A 17,835-nucleotide genomic window follows, 5' to 3' on the forward strand; every position below is an offset into this window, starting at 1 on the left:
GACAGATTCTGGTTCTCAGATAAGGGATCAGGCTTTCAAATATATGTATTATTTATTTATTTACATAAAACAAGTACATTATGTAAATTTTCTTTATCATTGCCACTTTTCCCCATTCTTTCTACAGCTAACTGACTCAAAATAGAAACATGCAATTATTTCTGTAAAGTTGTCTGGTTTTGTTTCCATTTTTGCTTCAAGGTAGAAGCAGAGAACAGAAAGTGCTATTGGCCTTGAGTATCTAAATTCCATACCGGCACTAATATCTGGGTTATTCAAAAGTTGGCCCTTCAAATCAGGAAATGTCTTTATTATTTTTTATCAGTGGTACAAATTATGTTGCATATGGAAATGTGATGAAATCCAAACACAGTTTTAATTGAAAAATAACGAGTAGCTGTTCATCATCCCCGCTGTGACAAACCTGGCCAACAGGCTCAATCCAGAAACGTCATTTGTCCCACTCCAAAGAAATACAGAGGTTCAGCCCTGCAGATTGAAAGAAATTACCTCCAAGGACTGCAAAAAGGGATGGAAAAAGGCTAGCTTATGCGGAGATGTGGAAAAGCAGCATGCTTGGGACAAGAGAGCATTGCACTGTCTGCGAGAGAGAATGTGAGTAAGCCATACGAGTTACTTGATGCCACTCAGTGGAAAATGGAGAGCTTCTTCAGAATACGAAGCACAGCTACAAAACACTCCTTACACGCTGTCCTATACAGAAATTGAGCAAGACACAGCACACTGACCAAGGTTTAAAGCAGGCTACATGGTTCACACCAGATAGCCCCTATTATGGATGCGAAGCCCCGAAGTGGCGAAGAGCACTTCCAAATGCAAAAAAAAAAAAACCCACAAAGGCTTCAGGAGAGCGCACAGCTCTCTTACAGGATGCTCGACACACACCTCTTGCTCAGCATGACAGCGATTTCTTTCTCTAGAGGTCTTCCTGTCGTGTAAGTAATATCACACACTGCGAGCAGATCAGCTGGGCTGCTATGACCACCAGGTGAAGCATTCCAGTTCGGTGACATTAAATGAGACTAAAATATCTCAGTACTCTACAAACTGGGTCTCAGGCCAAGCAGTAGAGTACAGACCCAGATATCTGTTATTACAGTGGCAATATACCACATTCAATTGCAGACCAAAACAGTAAAGAAGCACAAACCTAAAAATCAGAGCTCAAACAAGGGAAAACAACAAAAAAGCAAAACAAAAGAGTTAGAATACATTTTTAAAGTGAGACTTGCAAAATTCTGTGATCTGTTGAATTGGACTGATTGTAGCGTAACCTTGTATCATCATTATGTCCCGCTGTGAAACAGACTACTGATGTGCTATTTGTATTTCTGACCTCTACTTTATTCAGTCAAGTTTTGGACATCTCATCTAATTTAGATTTGAAGCCTGTTAGATTAACTCACTTACTTAGAAATATTTGACTATACCTTCCAATCTGCACTGCTGCACGTATGAACAATATATTGTCATGTTATACACATATATACACGTACCTCAGTGCTAACTCCAGTACTCGATAATATCTTGTTATAATAAAAGATGGCACAGTTGACATGAAAAGATCTCTTTCTTTTCTCTGTCACAAAATATTCATAATATTGGCTGGATTTTCTTCTGTCATATTAAAGGCAATAGTTTCTCTTAAAAACAAGAAAAGGGATGCTTGACTATGTCCTGATTTTCATAAGACAGTGCAGGCTGTAGTACAGTTTCTAACTTCCTTTTTTTTTTTGTGAAAAACTACAACAATCTTTCTTCAAGTACAAAAAATTACTTTCCCTACAAGTATTAAAAAATTTCAACCCCTCCAAAAATTAGAAAAATCAAACCATTTCATAAGACAGAGAAACATTAAGTTTGTTTTCTGGAATACTGTTCATAAATTTTCTTGAACATACACTACAAGGGCTCTTCATCTTTTCCCTCCTTGCCTGCACCTTGAGTGATCAGTCTTTTATGTTTGCTGGTGGAAACTGCAGCTGAAATTTCCATAGGCTCCAAATAGCAACCTAGATTCTGAGTACAAAAGAGGATGTTTTGGCATTCTAGTTTCTGGGAACAGAGTACTTGGTCTCTAGTACAAATAAGAAACTTGTAGACAAATTCTGCAGAACTCGACAAGCATTTCTAACATGACAACCTGCACTATAGCCTTTAACACCATTACGTTCCTGAATCCCAAGTACTTCTGTTGGCTCCCTTTTGGTGTAGCTATTCAGAAACACGCCCTCCTTTACCTCCTAAAAGCTCTTCAGGGCTTCTCTTTGGCTGTTACCTGCAGTTCTGCCAGAAAGCACAAGATCCATGTTAGTGAAAAATGACAGCTATTTTGAGAAATGTTGCTTTTAACCCCAATACAGATGTTATCACAACCATGACATTTGTATGTAGGGCTTGCAAACCTATGTTTTTTCCTCTGAGATGACAGTTCCCAGAAAAAAATTACCAGAATATTTTGAAGTCTTCAAATATTTAGGAATTTTGGATTTTTGAGGGAACTTTAAGAGCCAAAACTGACACATAATCATGAAATATCCCATGGACCTCCAATATGCTACAAGAATTGTCAATTGTATTTTTATTGCTGAAAGAGTTCACTCCACTACAGTTGCAAATTGGAGTATCACTGCCCACCACTCTGCTTTAGGTTTGACTATAATTCTGAGTGGAAGAAGGTAATTTTCACTGTAAGTATTATTTAAGAAACATGCCTTTCCAGACAGGGGGAAAAAAAAAAAAAAAAAAAAAAATCAGAAAAAGGAATAAATTAATGCCAGTGTAAGTTTTTTTTCCAAATGCATTGCCATCTAGGCACCAAGTGGACTGAAGCATCATTTTGCCTGCTGCGTGCCTCACCATGACAAACTAGAACCAAGAATGCCATGCTCTAGAGCCACAGTTTCAGATGCAATACCCACATTCTATCATGACAACCTCCCCTACAGCCTTATACAGCATTACATGCTTGCTTTGCCTCTGTTTATGGCACTCAGCTTTCCTAAATTTCAAGGAGACACTGTTTTAGATGAAGCCTACCACAAAAATATCAATGGCCCTTAGTGTCTGCATGGTAGTTACAACTTACCTAAAAGGAAAACAAACAAACCAAAAAATCATAAAGACAACTTAATTTGTTAGCATGCAAAAGAGCCTGCATACTTCCTCAAAATTAATAAGGAAGCCTAGCCCTTAAGGCAAATTTTGTCAGCTCTATTGAGAACTTGTAATGTCAGATTTCTTCAAATAGCTTGGTAGTTATGCACACTGATGACTGTAAGCTTCCACAATGCAAAGCACAGTCAATTAATACCTCACCTGTTTTTCAGAATTTTTATTTAACTAGACAATTATGTACTGGAATGACAAGAAAACAAATGGACCTTTTTGAAAAATCCTTCAAGGCATCTGCCATAAACTGAGTATGTTAGTCCACACAAAGATGATAATATTGTCAACTTCATCTCTGACAAAATACAGTTCAGTGGCAATGTTAACCTCCCAGTTATGATGGGGACAGATGATAGTCATCTAACCCTGTTCTCTTGAGCATCATCTCTGCAAGTACAAATCCAATTCCCACAAACTGAATCTTTAAGTCAATCACATATTACAGTAAAAATACAAGTCTTGTGCATGTTACTCTAAAAGAAAATAGAGAACATTCATGACATTTTGACATCATGCATTTACAGTGGAACTTTAAAATAAAAAAAAAAATATATGAAGTGAACCATAAAAGGCCATAAGCTACAGAACAATGTAATTCAAGGACATTCTGTAGAAAGTGTTTCCCGGTAAAATTAAAAAACAGATGTGATGTAGGAACAAATTATGATATCAAGTGGTCTACAAATAGAAAAATCCTTGGAAATTTATAATGAGAGTAATGATGAATGTACTCAGTGTTCTAGTTAGAGCCAAGTGGGCCATTTCACATAATGCTTTACAGTAAATACAACCAGGCCTTTATACACTATTATTTTTATTCCCTGACATACATGGAATAAAAGTCTAAAACACTCTGACTCTTGGCTTGGAAACAGCACAAATTTTTTATTTGGTACTAGTTAAAATCTGACTAGAATCACAAATTCCTGAAGACAAAATGGAAATAAGAAAACCAATATGGGAAAGGAAAAGGGTGAAATCAGTGAGACACATTCGAAAGAAATATGGAACCGTCACAAAAAACTATGTAAAAGTCCAGATAAATTTCATTTGCCATTTTACAGCCCAGTTCTATAATTTATAAGAATCTTTGGCAACTTCTCACATGGCCTTCATTTTTTAAACAGCTTGCATAACTTATTATCTTCAACACTAACTAAATTTCCCTCCATTTTACCCACATAATTTACGAATAAGCCAAACAGTTCAGACACTTCAGAGGTCTCTGGGACTTCACCCACCTGAAAAACTTTTGCCAGCAACAAGACCAGACACATTCCTGCCATCAAGGTAAGCTTCAGGCAGGCCTGCAAGTCACTAGGAGGAGCTACTCAATCTGAGACCCTCACCTTGGCGCACCTGGAGTCATTCAACACCCGTGGCTACAGATGGGACATGAGAGGAGTCCACACTACGTGGATGTCTGCTAGAAAAGCTTCCCTCCAGCAGAGTAGCTCACTGGCAGCAGCCCAGCACTGCTGTCCTTTTCAGCTACCTTTCTCAGCTACCTCTGCCTTGCACAGAGTTCAGGGGTGGGAGAGAGTCATTTCATGAAAGACAGATGATGGTGCTACATCAGGAGAAGCATGAGATCAGACTGAAGAAAACAAGTCGTGGACTCAGAGCACAAAGCTCCAAATTTCTCATCCTCAACTCAACACATCACTGACTCGGGCCAACACACTTCCTCAACCCAGACAATATATACTTAATCCTATTCTAAGTGGTCTAACACTTCTAACACCTGTTCAAGAAAGAAGTTGACATAGAGAACTGGCCCAAGCTTTTTTAGCTCAGTTTTTCAAAGTTATTTGCAATGAATCCAGTCTGGGTTAATAGAACCATAGAAGTTGGACACATTTATTTATGGGTTTTGCTAAACCTTCTCCTTACATTACAAAACACACATGGACAAATGCATACATAGCAAACAAAAGAAAGAAAACACAGAAGCAGGATCCAACAGCAGCAGAGACATCTCAATGGCAGAAACAGAGCTCTGGAACACTTTGAAAGTAAGAGATTCACACATAACATATGTCATATAACTGCACAGAGTGAGACATTTTAAGTGACTCCAGCTGAAAAAAATATATTCAGCAGACTAAAATACTGTATTAATTCTTGCACTTCACTCAACCTTTAAGAACAAAAAATCTACCTAAAAATTAAGTAAAGTATCTTTTAACAGTACAGGAGTAGAAAAAAATGGAGTATGCAGAGACAGGCACCATGCATTTCACTGTCCCACCTCCTCTTTCTAGCCTGCCACATGATCCAAGATGACAGCAGGCCCCCTCACGTGCACTGACATAAGAATGATAAAGGGTAAAAATTGGAGAGAGGCACCACAACAGAGATGTGTCTGTCCCAAAATAACACAAAAATGCAGAACATATATCACTATGCAAAATGTTATAAGATAAAGAGTTATGAGAAAATCTTACCTGCAACATAGTCACCAAATCCAATGGTAGTTAACGTGATAACCACAAAGTAAATTGCATCTAGTGTGCTCCAGCCTTCTATGTGCTTGAATATAACTGCAGGAAGAGCAACAAACAGCACGCAGCCAAACAGTATGAATATTATTGTTGAAATTATGCGAATCTTTGTCTGACTCACATTCCATTTCTGGAAAGGAAAGGGGAAAGAGAGGAAATCCATCGTTAATAAAACTGCGCCACCATATATAAGCACCCATCGCCCCCAGTGAGCACTATGTTGCTCAAGATGACAGTGAATTATCATCCTCAAACAAACAGGAAAATCAAAGCAGGGGTGTATTTTGAAAGGGTTTTCAAAGCAAACATGACTACCCTAGGAAACATTTGCTAGCAGGAAATGCAGAGCAGGGCTGGACTCTTCATTGTGGCCATGTTTGTGATCTGAGTATGTGGCATGTGTAGTATTCGTTAATACTAAGAGCTGATCAAGCTAAAGTTTTGAGTGGGGGCTAGATATTTGAGTGAGCTTCAAGTAGTGCTTGCACCTGCAATGTCTCTACTTTTGTGCATCCACAACTACCTGAATAAAAAAGGTAAATTTTAACTATACAGTTATCTTTAATCAAGTAACTGGCTAAACAGAAACACAGAAAATAGAGCTGGAAGGGAAAGATCACTTCTTCCAAACCTGCCCCAAGCCAAAAGAAAAAAATAAAATACACAACACCAAAAAAACACCAAACAACTAAGCCACTGCAGATGCATCATTGGCCAGGCAATATGTGATCATGCTTAACTGTTCTTGTCATCAGGAAGTTCTCCTAATGCTTAACTTGCATCTCATCTCCTTCAGTTTAAGTCTACTATTTATGGTCTTATACAAGGCAAAGAAATTGCTACTTTGCTCTTTCCAGCAAACTTTTACAGGTGCTTTCTTTCAGTCATATATTCGTTAGACCAAATAAATTAATTTCTTTCAGTCTTTCTTCACCCATCCATTCTCATTGCTATCCCTTGGTTCCAACCAACTAAATCACGTTTTGTTAGGTGTTATACTCAAAACTAGATATAAAAAGATATCACCAAATAGAATAGAAGGATCCTTTCTTATGCTTTATCTATTTATTTACACTCCTATTTATACTTCTAACTATGATGTATGCTTTTTCACAGCAGTATGGCATAAACCCAGGTTATCTTATGAGCCCCTGGAGTCTTCAGAACATTTCTACAAAACTGCACTTAGACAACTGTTTCCTGACATGTAAGTGCATATTTTATTATTCCTTTGAAGAGTACTTTGAATTTGTGCTTCTTGAATTGAATCCTATATATTCAGACTGCTTCTCAAAATTTTCAAGATCAGTTTGAATTCTAATTCTGTCCTCCAACTTTTAGTTCTCCCCATCTTGAGATAATCTGTAGATTTAATAAGTAAAGACCCTTCTCTGTTGTGTAAACTATTAACGAAATTTAATCGTACTAAAGTTAGAACAGACCACTGCAAAGTCCCATTGACACGTTCTGCCAGTTTGACAGTTTTCCTCTCAGTACAGTTTTCCATTCATCCAAAGCATGTTGGTTCAACTTAAAGTAAGCAATGGATTGCACAAAACAAAATTTTCACAAAAGGAGACCAAAAATGAAATCAGACTGTTCATGATACATATTTTCTTGTATTTAAGTTTGGTGCCAATGGAAACTATGTTTTACAGTCAGCATGGCCAAGGTCCAGCTTTTGTAACCCAAATCACAGTAGTAGTTTGGGTTACAGCAACATGACATTCCCTGCTCTGACCCATCAGCATTTCCCAGTTCATGTTTTGGAGAACTAGTAAACAGAATAAGGGAGTGTTCCAGACCACAACACATAGATCAGTGTTTTCATTCAGAGATTGACAAAAGGGGTCAAGGTACTGCATTTTATGTTGGGGCATTCTTGTTGTAGGGATACATCCATTACGAAAAAAGAAAACCATTATTCCTACGAGCAACAGGCTGAGAGACACACAAATTGGTCTCAAATCTTTTGTACTTTCAAGCAAAAAATAAAATTTTGTGATAAAACCCAGAAAAGATAAGAACATTATTTTTATGGAATGTTCTTGACTTTTTTAGGCAAATCTCAATGGAAATCGATGTCATTCACCAGTAACTTGTCTGGACTTGAACTGATGTTTCAAAGTCAAAAATACGTGCCTTTTCTTAAAACGCTTTCAAGCTTGTGTTTATCTATTGCGTAAGACTACTCAGCACAGCCCGTTTGCTTTGCTTCAAAAATAAAGCCATGGCAGACCCTTCCTATGTAGAAAAAGTGTCCTGCATGCAAAATTAGGGCTTGCTGCAGAAAACCAATCCTTCTAATACTTGCAGTGTTGATGCAAACAGCTACAAAGTCAGGCTGCTTACTAAGTATTCACTGGATATGACATGTTCTACATATCAAAATACAAATAGTAATTAATGCGTGTTTTGAACATTAGGTAATAGTTAAACCTACATTTTATTAAAGTTTAGTAAAACACCTAAATAATTAATTTTATTAAGCTTCATTATGCCATTTATTCTATGCTTCAAAAATCTCAGTAAATACATTTTTAATAACTACATTAGTAAAATACAACCTTAATAAACATTTCTGTGTGTGAAACAGAGACTAAGTTAAGTAAATTAAGTTTCTCTGCCAGACTTCAAAGCATTTGGTTGTTAAGGACTGGCTACGGCTGAACTTCATCAATATCTGCACAAGCTTCTAGTCTGTTTGACAGGTTTCCTCTACCAAAGCTGTGCCACTTTGCATGAATAATTAAAGATCGGTAGCCAAAGAAAATAAAGAGCATGAACCTCTAGGCTGTGCTAAGCAGTTCAGCAGAAGCAGCTGAAAATACCTTCAATGGTAGAACATCCTACAGCCTAGTGAGGAGACCACAAAGAGGAGTCCAGTGTCAGGGATGCACCAACAGGCCCTGAACCATTTTAGGCTGTCCTCCTTCTGTGAATGCCCAAATCTTTAGTCACCTGCAGACCCATAAATCTGGAAATTCAGATGCCTAAAGGCTGTAAGCACTTCCTCTGGTATGATGGCATCTCAGTAGAGATTTTAACACTTTTGATTTTAGGCTCAGGCACCAAAGGGCTTCTGTGAATCAACTCACCACAGCAGCAATAATTTCCACGTTACCCCTTCAGCTCCACACTTCCATCTCTCTGAGTCAGTGATTTCCTACCACAATCTATATGACAACCTTTAAAGGTAAGCATCACAGCAAGCTCAGCAGTACAAGGGCAAAGCAAAAATAAAGTGTTTTGGATCTTGTTCCTCTTCCCAAACATAATTATTGTAGAAAATGTTGGGTTTCATCCAATTCTCAATTAACAAATGTTCAGTAACATGTTCAGACTTTGCAAAGTTCTTCCTACATTTTGCTAGACAACTGGTTACAATGATGAGATATAACCTGTTTTTCAGACTTTTCATTTCATTTGTTAACTTCAGAACAATGAGCAGCATGAAGAACAAACAAGGCAGTCAGCATACTCACAACAAAGGTATCTTCTACTTTGGCAATTCCTTTTCCAAAGATTGTCCCTAGTTGATCTCCAACACCAGCCAACAGAAAACCAAACAGAGGAATTCCCAATAAGGCATAGATGATACAGAATATCTTTCCACCTTGTGTGCGTGGGGAGATGTTTCCAAAGCCTAAATTACAGACTTGAGATGTTAAAGGAGTTACATATATTACATTACACATTTTAAAAGGACAGTTTGCAAACAGGTCCTACTGGTTTAACCATATGACACAGCAAACATTGTGAAAAATCAAATGAAAGTGTAGGTCATAAAATCCTTTTTGAGCTAAAATTAAATTGCTGCACAATTCACCATTTTTTTTTATATTGTATATATACTGTGGAGAAGAAAAACCCATTAGAGAAATAATTTTTTAATTATTTAAATAAATGACAGCTTTTCTCATCTACTACACGTAGTTAATACCAATTGGTTAAGATATGCCTTAGACATTTCCAGGTAGCAGAGGCTATTACTGGACTTGTAATTGGCAGGCTGCAGTACTTGTAAACAAGAGACAATTTTCCTTCAGATGTGCTGTGTTTCAAAGTGAAGTAGCCTGAAAAAACGTCATTTGGATGAGCAAAACTGGGGTTTCTAGAATAAATGGGACTGCTTAGAGTCTTCATTATTAAAGGCTTTGGTTCTTTCAGTGTTGCAAACAAAGCTTAGAGAAATAGTTTACAGTTCATGGCTCTGTCCATTTGAAACTGAGAATCATTTTGTCTTCACTGGCTTGTGTAAAAGAGCACCATTATATGCCCGTGATAGCTCTATTGCTGCTGGTCCAATGAAAACAGAAATTGGAATACAAAGGGCACAGGCCTCAGCATCTGCAAAACGCCCTCAGCTGCATCTCCCAGGACTGGTATTTTAATGATTTGCCCAAGGTCACCTAGGCAGAGCTCTACAGACAAGTTTCATGAGCATCACTCCTCAGTTTTAATTCAAAAGTTTTTCTCCTCCAAAGGATCACTCAGTGTTTTGGGGGAGCAGTGGGGCAGTTGCAGTAACACCCCAGCACTTTTGACATTGTTTCACTTTTCAGCACAATATGCACTTTGAAGGAAAGAGATTTATTTTGTCTGGGTGAAAAAAAAAAAAAAAGGCCTTTTGTCAGAAAAAGACTTATTTTAGCAAGTAATTGAGAAACTTGTTTCTCAGTGGTTTAAATATTAAAAGATACACTTTTCATATACACAAAAATCATCCAATGAAAATCCAACTTTCATGTGAAAAACCTGACAAGTTTTATCAGCTCTACTGAGAACTTCCAATGTCAGTTTTCTTTTTAAAATAGCTTAGTCTTTATGCACAATGACTGTAAGCTCCCACAATGCAAAGCACATTTAATGAATAGCTTACCTATTTATCAGAATTTTTATTTAACCATTTTGAGCATGTTGTTTTAACATAAATACAGGTTTTCCTTGTGAAACTTACTATCTTAATTTTTGGTTCTGCTCTCATGTAGGTAAGCTACACCAAAGCTATGTCAAAACTACTTTTTCCTCTCAGTACAGAGGAGACAAAGTTTTCCCTAACTCAACTTCATTAAAAGAAAATGTAAAACACATTGGGAATATATTTTACTCCTAGATAGTTTGCCCTAATATCTGTTACCAGATAGTAATTGTGCAAACAATAAATGCAATGTTTATAGAGTTCACTTAGACAAAAAAGTTTAAAGTTCTTATTTCCCCCTAACCATGACTAATAAATCCTCTCAAACTAAACATAAAGGAAGGGCAAAACTACAGGAAACATCATCAATTACAGGTCACGGAGTCCTCCAACTTCATAAGTTTTCCCTGCACTAATATAATAAAAAAAGTCTGACTCAGGCAAGTGGAATAAAGTCGCAGTGCCTTTAGTCCAACCTAGTACCCTTCCCTAACCCAGAGACAGGGCTAAAATTACTGATTATTATAATTCAGGAAATTTCAGCTCCACTGAGTTCACTATGTCCCTTCATGCACCAAACAGAAAAGACCCTTGAGTTTTAAAATAAAAATTAGCTCATCAGCAACCAAAAAGGGACAAACAGATCCCAGCTACTCTGTTTTCCTAAGTGTGCTTGTTTATGCATCAACAGGAGCTTGAGTAGTTGCCAGGGTGTAATTCCTGCGGGGTCTTAATGCAATTCAGAACCAGGGGTCTGGATCTACCAGATATATAAAACTCATACTAAGGGATTTGGAAATCATTCTCCCTTTTTTTTTTTTGTTTAAGAACTGTATTCACTTACTCTGCAAAAGTGGTGTCTCATAATGGTGACAAAATACCAGCCCAGTGAAGAAGATGCCAAGCAGGCAGTTTTACTCAGCTTCATAAAGCAAACTGCCATTTTCTGTGCATCCCACAGCTATTACAGAGACAATTGCTGCTGTGGCATACTTCTCATCTGCTGCTAATCGGTATGAGGACAAGAAGTTCACGTTCAGCTCTATGTATTCTCCTCCCCAAATCAGTCACGTCATGCTCAAGAAAAGGATGGTACCTCACTTCTACACTCACAAATTCTTGCTTTTCATCCTGAAAAGTGACAACTGCTTTTTTTCCCATAAACGATAAAGAAGGTCTTGTATTATTAATTATACTTTAACAAAATCTCACACATCACTAGATAAAATAATACTCCAACATGTAGTTTATCTCTGTCCAGATGCTCACTGCACATAACAAACCATGGCGCTGTCATGATCGGACATGTACTTTAGTGAACTGATCCCCCAAGGGGTGTCCATCACACATTAACCATATTTCCTACAGTTTCATGTTTCATAACAGTCTGCTGCTGTACACCACAGCCTACTTCGTGAGTTACACAAATTGTCCTTACATCCTACTCTCGGTTTCTCCAATGAAAATCTAATCCATCATTTATGCAGTGGGAGAGAAAACGTATTTACATTTTCTATGGTTGATGTAATTCCCGAGGGTTTTGTTTCAGAAAAGTATTATTCCTTTAGTTAAAGAAAAATAAAATCAGAAAAGTCCTGCTGCTAGGTAAAACCAAAAGGAAACTTCATTTTGGGCACTGTGCTTGGAGAGAAGCACATCGCCACAGAAATGCCACCACATATCCCTGTGTACCACACAGCTCTTCTCCACATGCAGGGCAGGAACGCCCGGCACCACTGCAGCAGCTCCCTGGCACAGTGCTGTCGCTTCAGAGTTCCCACTTCTGCTTCAGAGGCTGGCACAGAGTCTATCTACAACTGTCTTGCTCACTGAGAAACCTGGGGGAATCGGCCACATCACACCATGCTCTCTTTCCCCTCTTCCCTCCCAGCTGTTTCCCTAGAGGGCATGGGGACGGTGCACACTGTAATCATATAAGCAGCCTCAGTACCTCGGTTACTCTTCACGCCTTCAGCCCCATGCAGCTTTTTTCTTCCTCTGGTTTTACTAAGTAGGTAGTTCCTAGAACCAGTTGGTTCCCCATTAAAACCATTACACTTCCTTTTCAATGTGGAAATAAACTAAGCACTTGATTTAAACTTGCTAAATTTATTGGAAAGTTTCCCTCAAAGAGCTTTTAACCAACGCTGTCTGCAATGAACAGTACAGAGTACAAAATTTAACTTGCAGAATGGGATCAGTTTCACCCAAGATAACGTCAGTACCATTTTCAGACTGTCCTTCCCCAACACACCCCCCTCACTTCACTTTCATAACCAGGAGCACAACTTGCCTCCCAGTTTCACCATATCCCTTTTATGTCCTGTTAAATGCTCAGCATGCCTTTAATGCCCAAAGGACTTCGTGCATTTAGAATACGTTGTCTCTAAGAAGCAGCTGTGGACAAGAAATGCATTTTAGAATGAGCTTCCAGTAACCCCTGAGTGAATTAAGAATAAAAGGCCATTGTAAATAGATTGTAACTAATTACTCCATTCAACAAAGTAACATATTCCATGGTTTCAGCTCCAAAACCCTTACAGCCTCCATGATTCAAATCAGATTCAAAGGGAACCTCAGTCCCTTTGGTCATCTATAGACGGAGGCAAAGGTATGCTTAAATGAAAAGAAAAAAACCCAATAGACTTTGTAGGAATTATTTCTTATTTTCATGTCCCCTTCTTCGACATATTTCTTTGAAGATGAAAGCATCTGTAACTTTTCTATCTGGCAGAGATTTGCTATTAAGCAGGAATTAGAAATTTTGATAATTACAAATATATTACCTCTTCTGAGCAAGCCAATGTTTGAAGTTTCAATTTCTAGTTGGTTCCCCTGCCCCCCATGACAAACAACAGGTTATACTGCAAATACGGAAAAGTTTTAAGTGCTAGAGATTCTCATACAATTGACAAGACGTGCTTTTTTCCAAATGAGAAAAAAAGCTGTCTTTGCATTCAAGCCTTCTTAAAAAGAAAGACTGCCAACTAATTTTAAAAAAATTTAATTTCTGTTTTAAGTAGAGAAAAAGATCCCTTTGCTTTCTAGTTAACTGGTATCTCAGTCTTTCAGAAAGCTTTTAGATCCACATTTTCAAAGCAGAGTTAGAAGAACAGAGACTCCAAATGAATATATTTTCACAGAAAATGCCTAGACAAAGCAGGGCATTCACTGAACTAGATGGCTGCAATTAAGTATTTCTCATGTGAGAGATTATAGGTGCTTCTGAGAGTTCCAGGACTAGATTTTACTTGCACAATTGACTGGAAAAGAGTGTCACCACTTATGATTCATTTATATCAAATAGCTCAAGTGGGTTTGAAAGGTCTGGGGAAGGTTTGAAACATTTTCTTTCCAAACAAGAAAATGTAAATTCAAATACCGGTAAATGTTTTCTCACTGTTTTTGACATACCTCAGATTACACAAGACATCATTTATTAGGTGGCAAACAAAGTGAAAATTATACCGAAATAATGTCATATATTTTGAGCTACGAGAAACTACTCTCATCTGTAGGTTGGGATATGTGGGCAATTGATGAAACACTTCAATGCTGGAAGAGAAATAATTTGGTGAACACGCACACCCTTAGTTACACAAAAATGGATGACAAAGTTGATACTGAGAAGGTTGCACATACTCGGAGGAAAGGCTGAGCTCCTGGCTGCTGAATCCCACAAGGCCGGAGCCAGGTGAACCGGCTGCCGTGCCCTCACCTTCAGCCACCAGCAGCAGTATTGCCATAGGTTCACATCCACCCTGACTGTGCAGCTCAGTTACAGTGATTACCCTTTTCAAAGGGCATACGTGTGTTTTGATACTGAATGTCAAATTGATTTTAAGAGATCAAAAGATGCTTTTTCCAGGCCCTGAGGAGCTATCTGATGAAATCTTTATGAAAGGTACCTCTCTTCTAGTAGCTAAGATGCTCTTTCACTTTGGATTGCCACTTGGGCTCAGGAGATTAGCATTTAAATACATGCCTGCCCATCAGAGCCAAGGCAAAGATATGCACTTATTCATAGATAAATAAGATATACCTTTTAGCATAAATAATGGTTTGGACATAATCGTTAAACAAAAAGGCAGTATATGTACCTGTACTGGCTGTGCAGAAATCCCTGCATACATTGCAGAAATACTGAAACTCACATGTTTGTGTTCACTGTGTGGAAACATCTGCATTTTTACACTGATCCCCTTTCCTTTCCTTTCCTCTTCTTAACTCTATCCTACACTCCAAAGTTTGACATGCTTGTGTATACCCATGTCATATACACATATATTTACAAATAAATACTTCATGGGGTTTTATGACTTTGGTTAGTAATAGTATAAGGGCATTTTCAGCCTTCCATGCCACTCTCCTCCCAACATGGTGAAGTAGCTAGAAAATTCCTGTTCCCCTTTTTACAAATAGGTAACTGAAGCACAGAGGGAAGGAAAGTCTAAAATTCTCCGTATCATTTAGGTCCATAAGTCACACCAAATCTGTGGCTGAGGACTATGCAATCACATTACATTGACCCTTAACTAGGAAAGTTTGGCATCTAAATTCCTCAAAGAACCTCAGCTAAGCTTGTTTGAGGCCACACAGAAATCTGCTGTGAGTACTTCCAAAATCTGTGGACTCCTCTTTTGTCAGGGCCAACACACATGCACATGTGCATGCACATATATTCACAGAATCACAGAATCACAGAATCACAGAATGTTAGGGATTGGAAGGGACCTCAAAAGATCATCTAGTCCAATCCCCCTGCCGGAGCAGGATTGCCTAGACCATATCACACAGGAACGCATCCAGGCGGGTTTTGAATGTCTCCAGAGAAGGAGACTCCACAACCTCTCTGGGCAGCCTGTTCCCGTGTTCGGTCACCCTCACGGTAAAGAAGGTTTTCCTCATATTTATGTGGAACCTCCTGTGTTCCAGCTTGCACCCATTGCCCCTTGTCCTGTCAAGGGATGTCACTGAGAAGAGCCTGGCTCCATCCTCATGACACTTGCCCTTTACATATTTATAAACATTAATGAGGTCACCCCTCAGTCTCCTCTCCTCTAAGCTAAAGAGACCCAGCTCCCTCAGCCTCTCCTCATAAGGGAGATGTTCCACTCCCTTAATCATCTTCGTGGCTCTGCGCTGGACTCTCTCTAGCAGTTTCCTGTCCTTCTTGAACTGAGGGGCCCAGAACTGGACACAATATTCCAGATGTGGCCTCACCAGGGCAGAGTAGAGGGGGAGGAGAACCTCTCTTGACCTGCTAACCACACCCCTTCTAATACACCCCAGGATGCCATTGGCCTTCTTGGCCACAAGGGCACACTGATGGCTCATGGTCATCCTGCTGTCCACTAGGACCCCCAGGTCCCTTTCCCCTACGCTGGTCTCCAACAGGTCTGTCCCCAACTTGTACTGGTACATGGGGTTGTTCTTGCCCAGATGCAGGACTCTACACTTGCCCTTGTTATATTTCATTAAATTTCTCCCCGCCCAACTCTCCAGCCTGTCCAGGTCTCTCTGAATGGCTGCGCAGCCTTCCGGCGCGTCAGCCACTCCTCCCAGTTTTGTGTCATCAGCGAACTTGCTGACAGTGCACTCTATTCCCTCATCCAAGTCATTAATGAATATATTGACTAGAACTGGTCCCAGTACCGACCCTTGAGGGACTCCGCTAGACACAGACACAGGCCTCCAACTGGACTCTGTCCCATTGACCACCACTCTCTGGCTTCTTTCCTTCAGCCAGTTCACAATCCACCTCACTACCCGATCATCCAGACCACACTTCCTCAGTTTAGCTGCGAGGATGCTGTGGGAGACCGTGTCAAACGCTTTACTGAAATCGAGATAGACCACATCCACAGCTTTACCACCATCTATCCACCGGGTTATGTCCTCATAAAAGGCCATCAAGTTGGTTAAGCATGACTTCCCCTTGGTGAAGCCATGTTGAGTGCCCCTAATGATCCCCCTATCCTTGATGTGCCTAGAGACAGCACCAAGGACAAGTTGTTCCATCACCTTTCCGGGGATGGAGGTGAGGCTGACCGGTCTATAGTTACCCGGGTCCTCCTTCTTGCCCTTTTTGAAGACTGGAGTGACATTCGCTTTCCTCCAGTCCTCAGGCACCTGTCCCATTGCCCACGACTTAGCAAAGATGATGGAGAGTGGCCTAGCAATGACCTCCACCAGCTCCCTCAGCACCCGCGGGTGCATCCCATCAGGGCCCATGGATTTATGGACGTCCAGGTTGCTTAATTGGTCCCTGACCCAGCCCTCATCAACCAAGATAGATTCCTCCTCTATCCTGACTTCTTCTGGGGCCTCAGGGGTCCAGGGCTCCTCAGGACAGCCTCCAGCAGTATAGACAGAGGCAAAGAAGGCATTCAGTAACTCCGCCTTCTTTTTATCCTCTGTTTCCAGGGCCCCCACTTCATTCATCAATGGGCCTACATTGCCTCGAGTGTTGGCTTTACCTGCAATGTATTTGAAGAAGCCCTTTCTGTTGTCCTTGACCTCTCTTGCAAGGTTTAATTCCAAGGAGGCCTTAGCTTTCCTAGTTGCCTCCCTACATCCTCTGACAACAGACTTATAGTCCTCCCAAGTGGCCAGCCCCTCCTTCCACAGTGCAAGAGAATTCCTGAACACAGTGCAAGAGAATTTGAAGGCTGAATAAGGACAGAGACTATTTGCAAATCTGAATACTTGGATGGATTGAATATTAATATCTTTGCAGTGAAAACACAATATTTCTGTATTACATGTATACATGAATTCTTTCACACATGAACATACTATAACTGTATCTTATAGCCATTGCTCACAAGCTGTTGCCTGTGGATCCTGTTATGAGTGTGCAGCTAATGCTCCTCCTCCAAGTTAATTCTTCAATTTAAAAGTTAAATACATCTCTGTACATGCAATTGATGAAATTGCTGCATGAATCTTGCTGAAGGAAGTGCCCTGTCCAGTAACACAGAGGTGAAGGTACCTCTGTTTTAAACTGCACTCTGCTATGAAATTGAAAATCTCTTGCTTTAGAAAAATTAGGCTTAATTTCTTTACCACTCACTATAGCTTCTAGAAGCCAAATCTCTTACTAGTTTTAGTCAGTGATATGGGAACCATGTTGTCACAAAGTACTGCTGTTTACTTAATATCACTGATCAGCACAGCAGTCCCTTTGGTATTATCTGGATTCCAACCCACTAAATT

At 39.5% G+C, this 17,835-nt stretch overlaps 1 protein-coding gene across 1 annotated transcript in view; it reads right to left on the minus strand.

The window, feature by feature from the left end:
* KCNK2 (potassium two pore domain channel subfamily K member 2) overlaps nt 1–17,835 on the minus strand; it is an 80,527-nt gene that overhangs the window by 20,691 nt on the left and 42,001 nt on the right. Inside the window, exons 4-5 of the mRNA XM_068425128.1 lie at nt 9,182–9,342; nt 5,640–5,826 (exon numbers count right to left, since the gene is read on the minus strand). Coding sequence (XP_068281229.1) covers nt 5,640–5,826; nt 9,182–9,342 — 348 coding nt within the window. The remainder of the gene's footprint in view (nt 1–5,639; nt 5,827–9,181; nt 9,343–17,835) is intronic.

Source organism: Nyctibius grandis, chromosome 1 (assembly GCF_013368605.1).
Source record: "Nyctibius grandis isolate bNycGra1 chromosome 1, bNycGra1.pri, whole genome shotgun sequence".
NCBI lineage: Eukaryota > Metazoa > Chordata > Aves > Nyctibiiformes > Nyctibiidae > Nyctibius > Nyctibius grandis.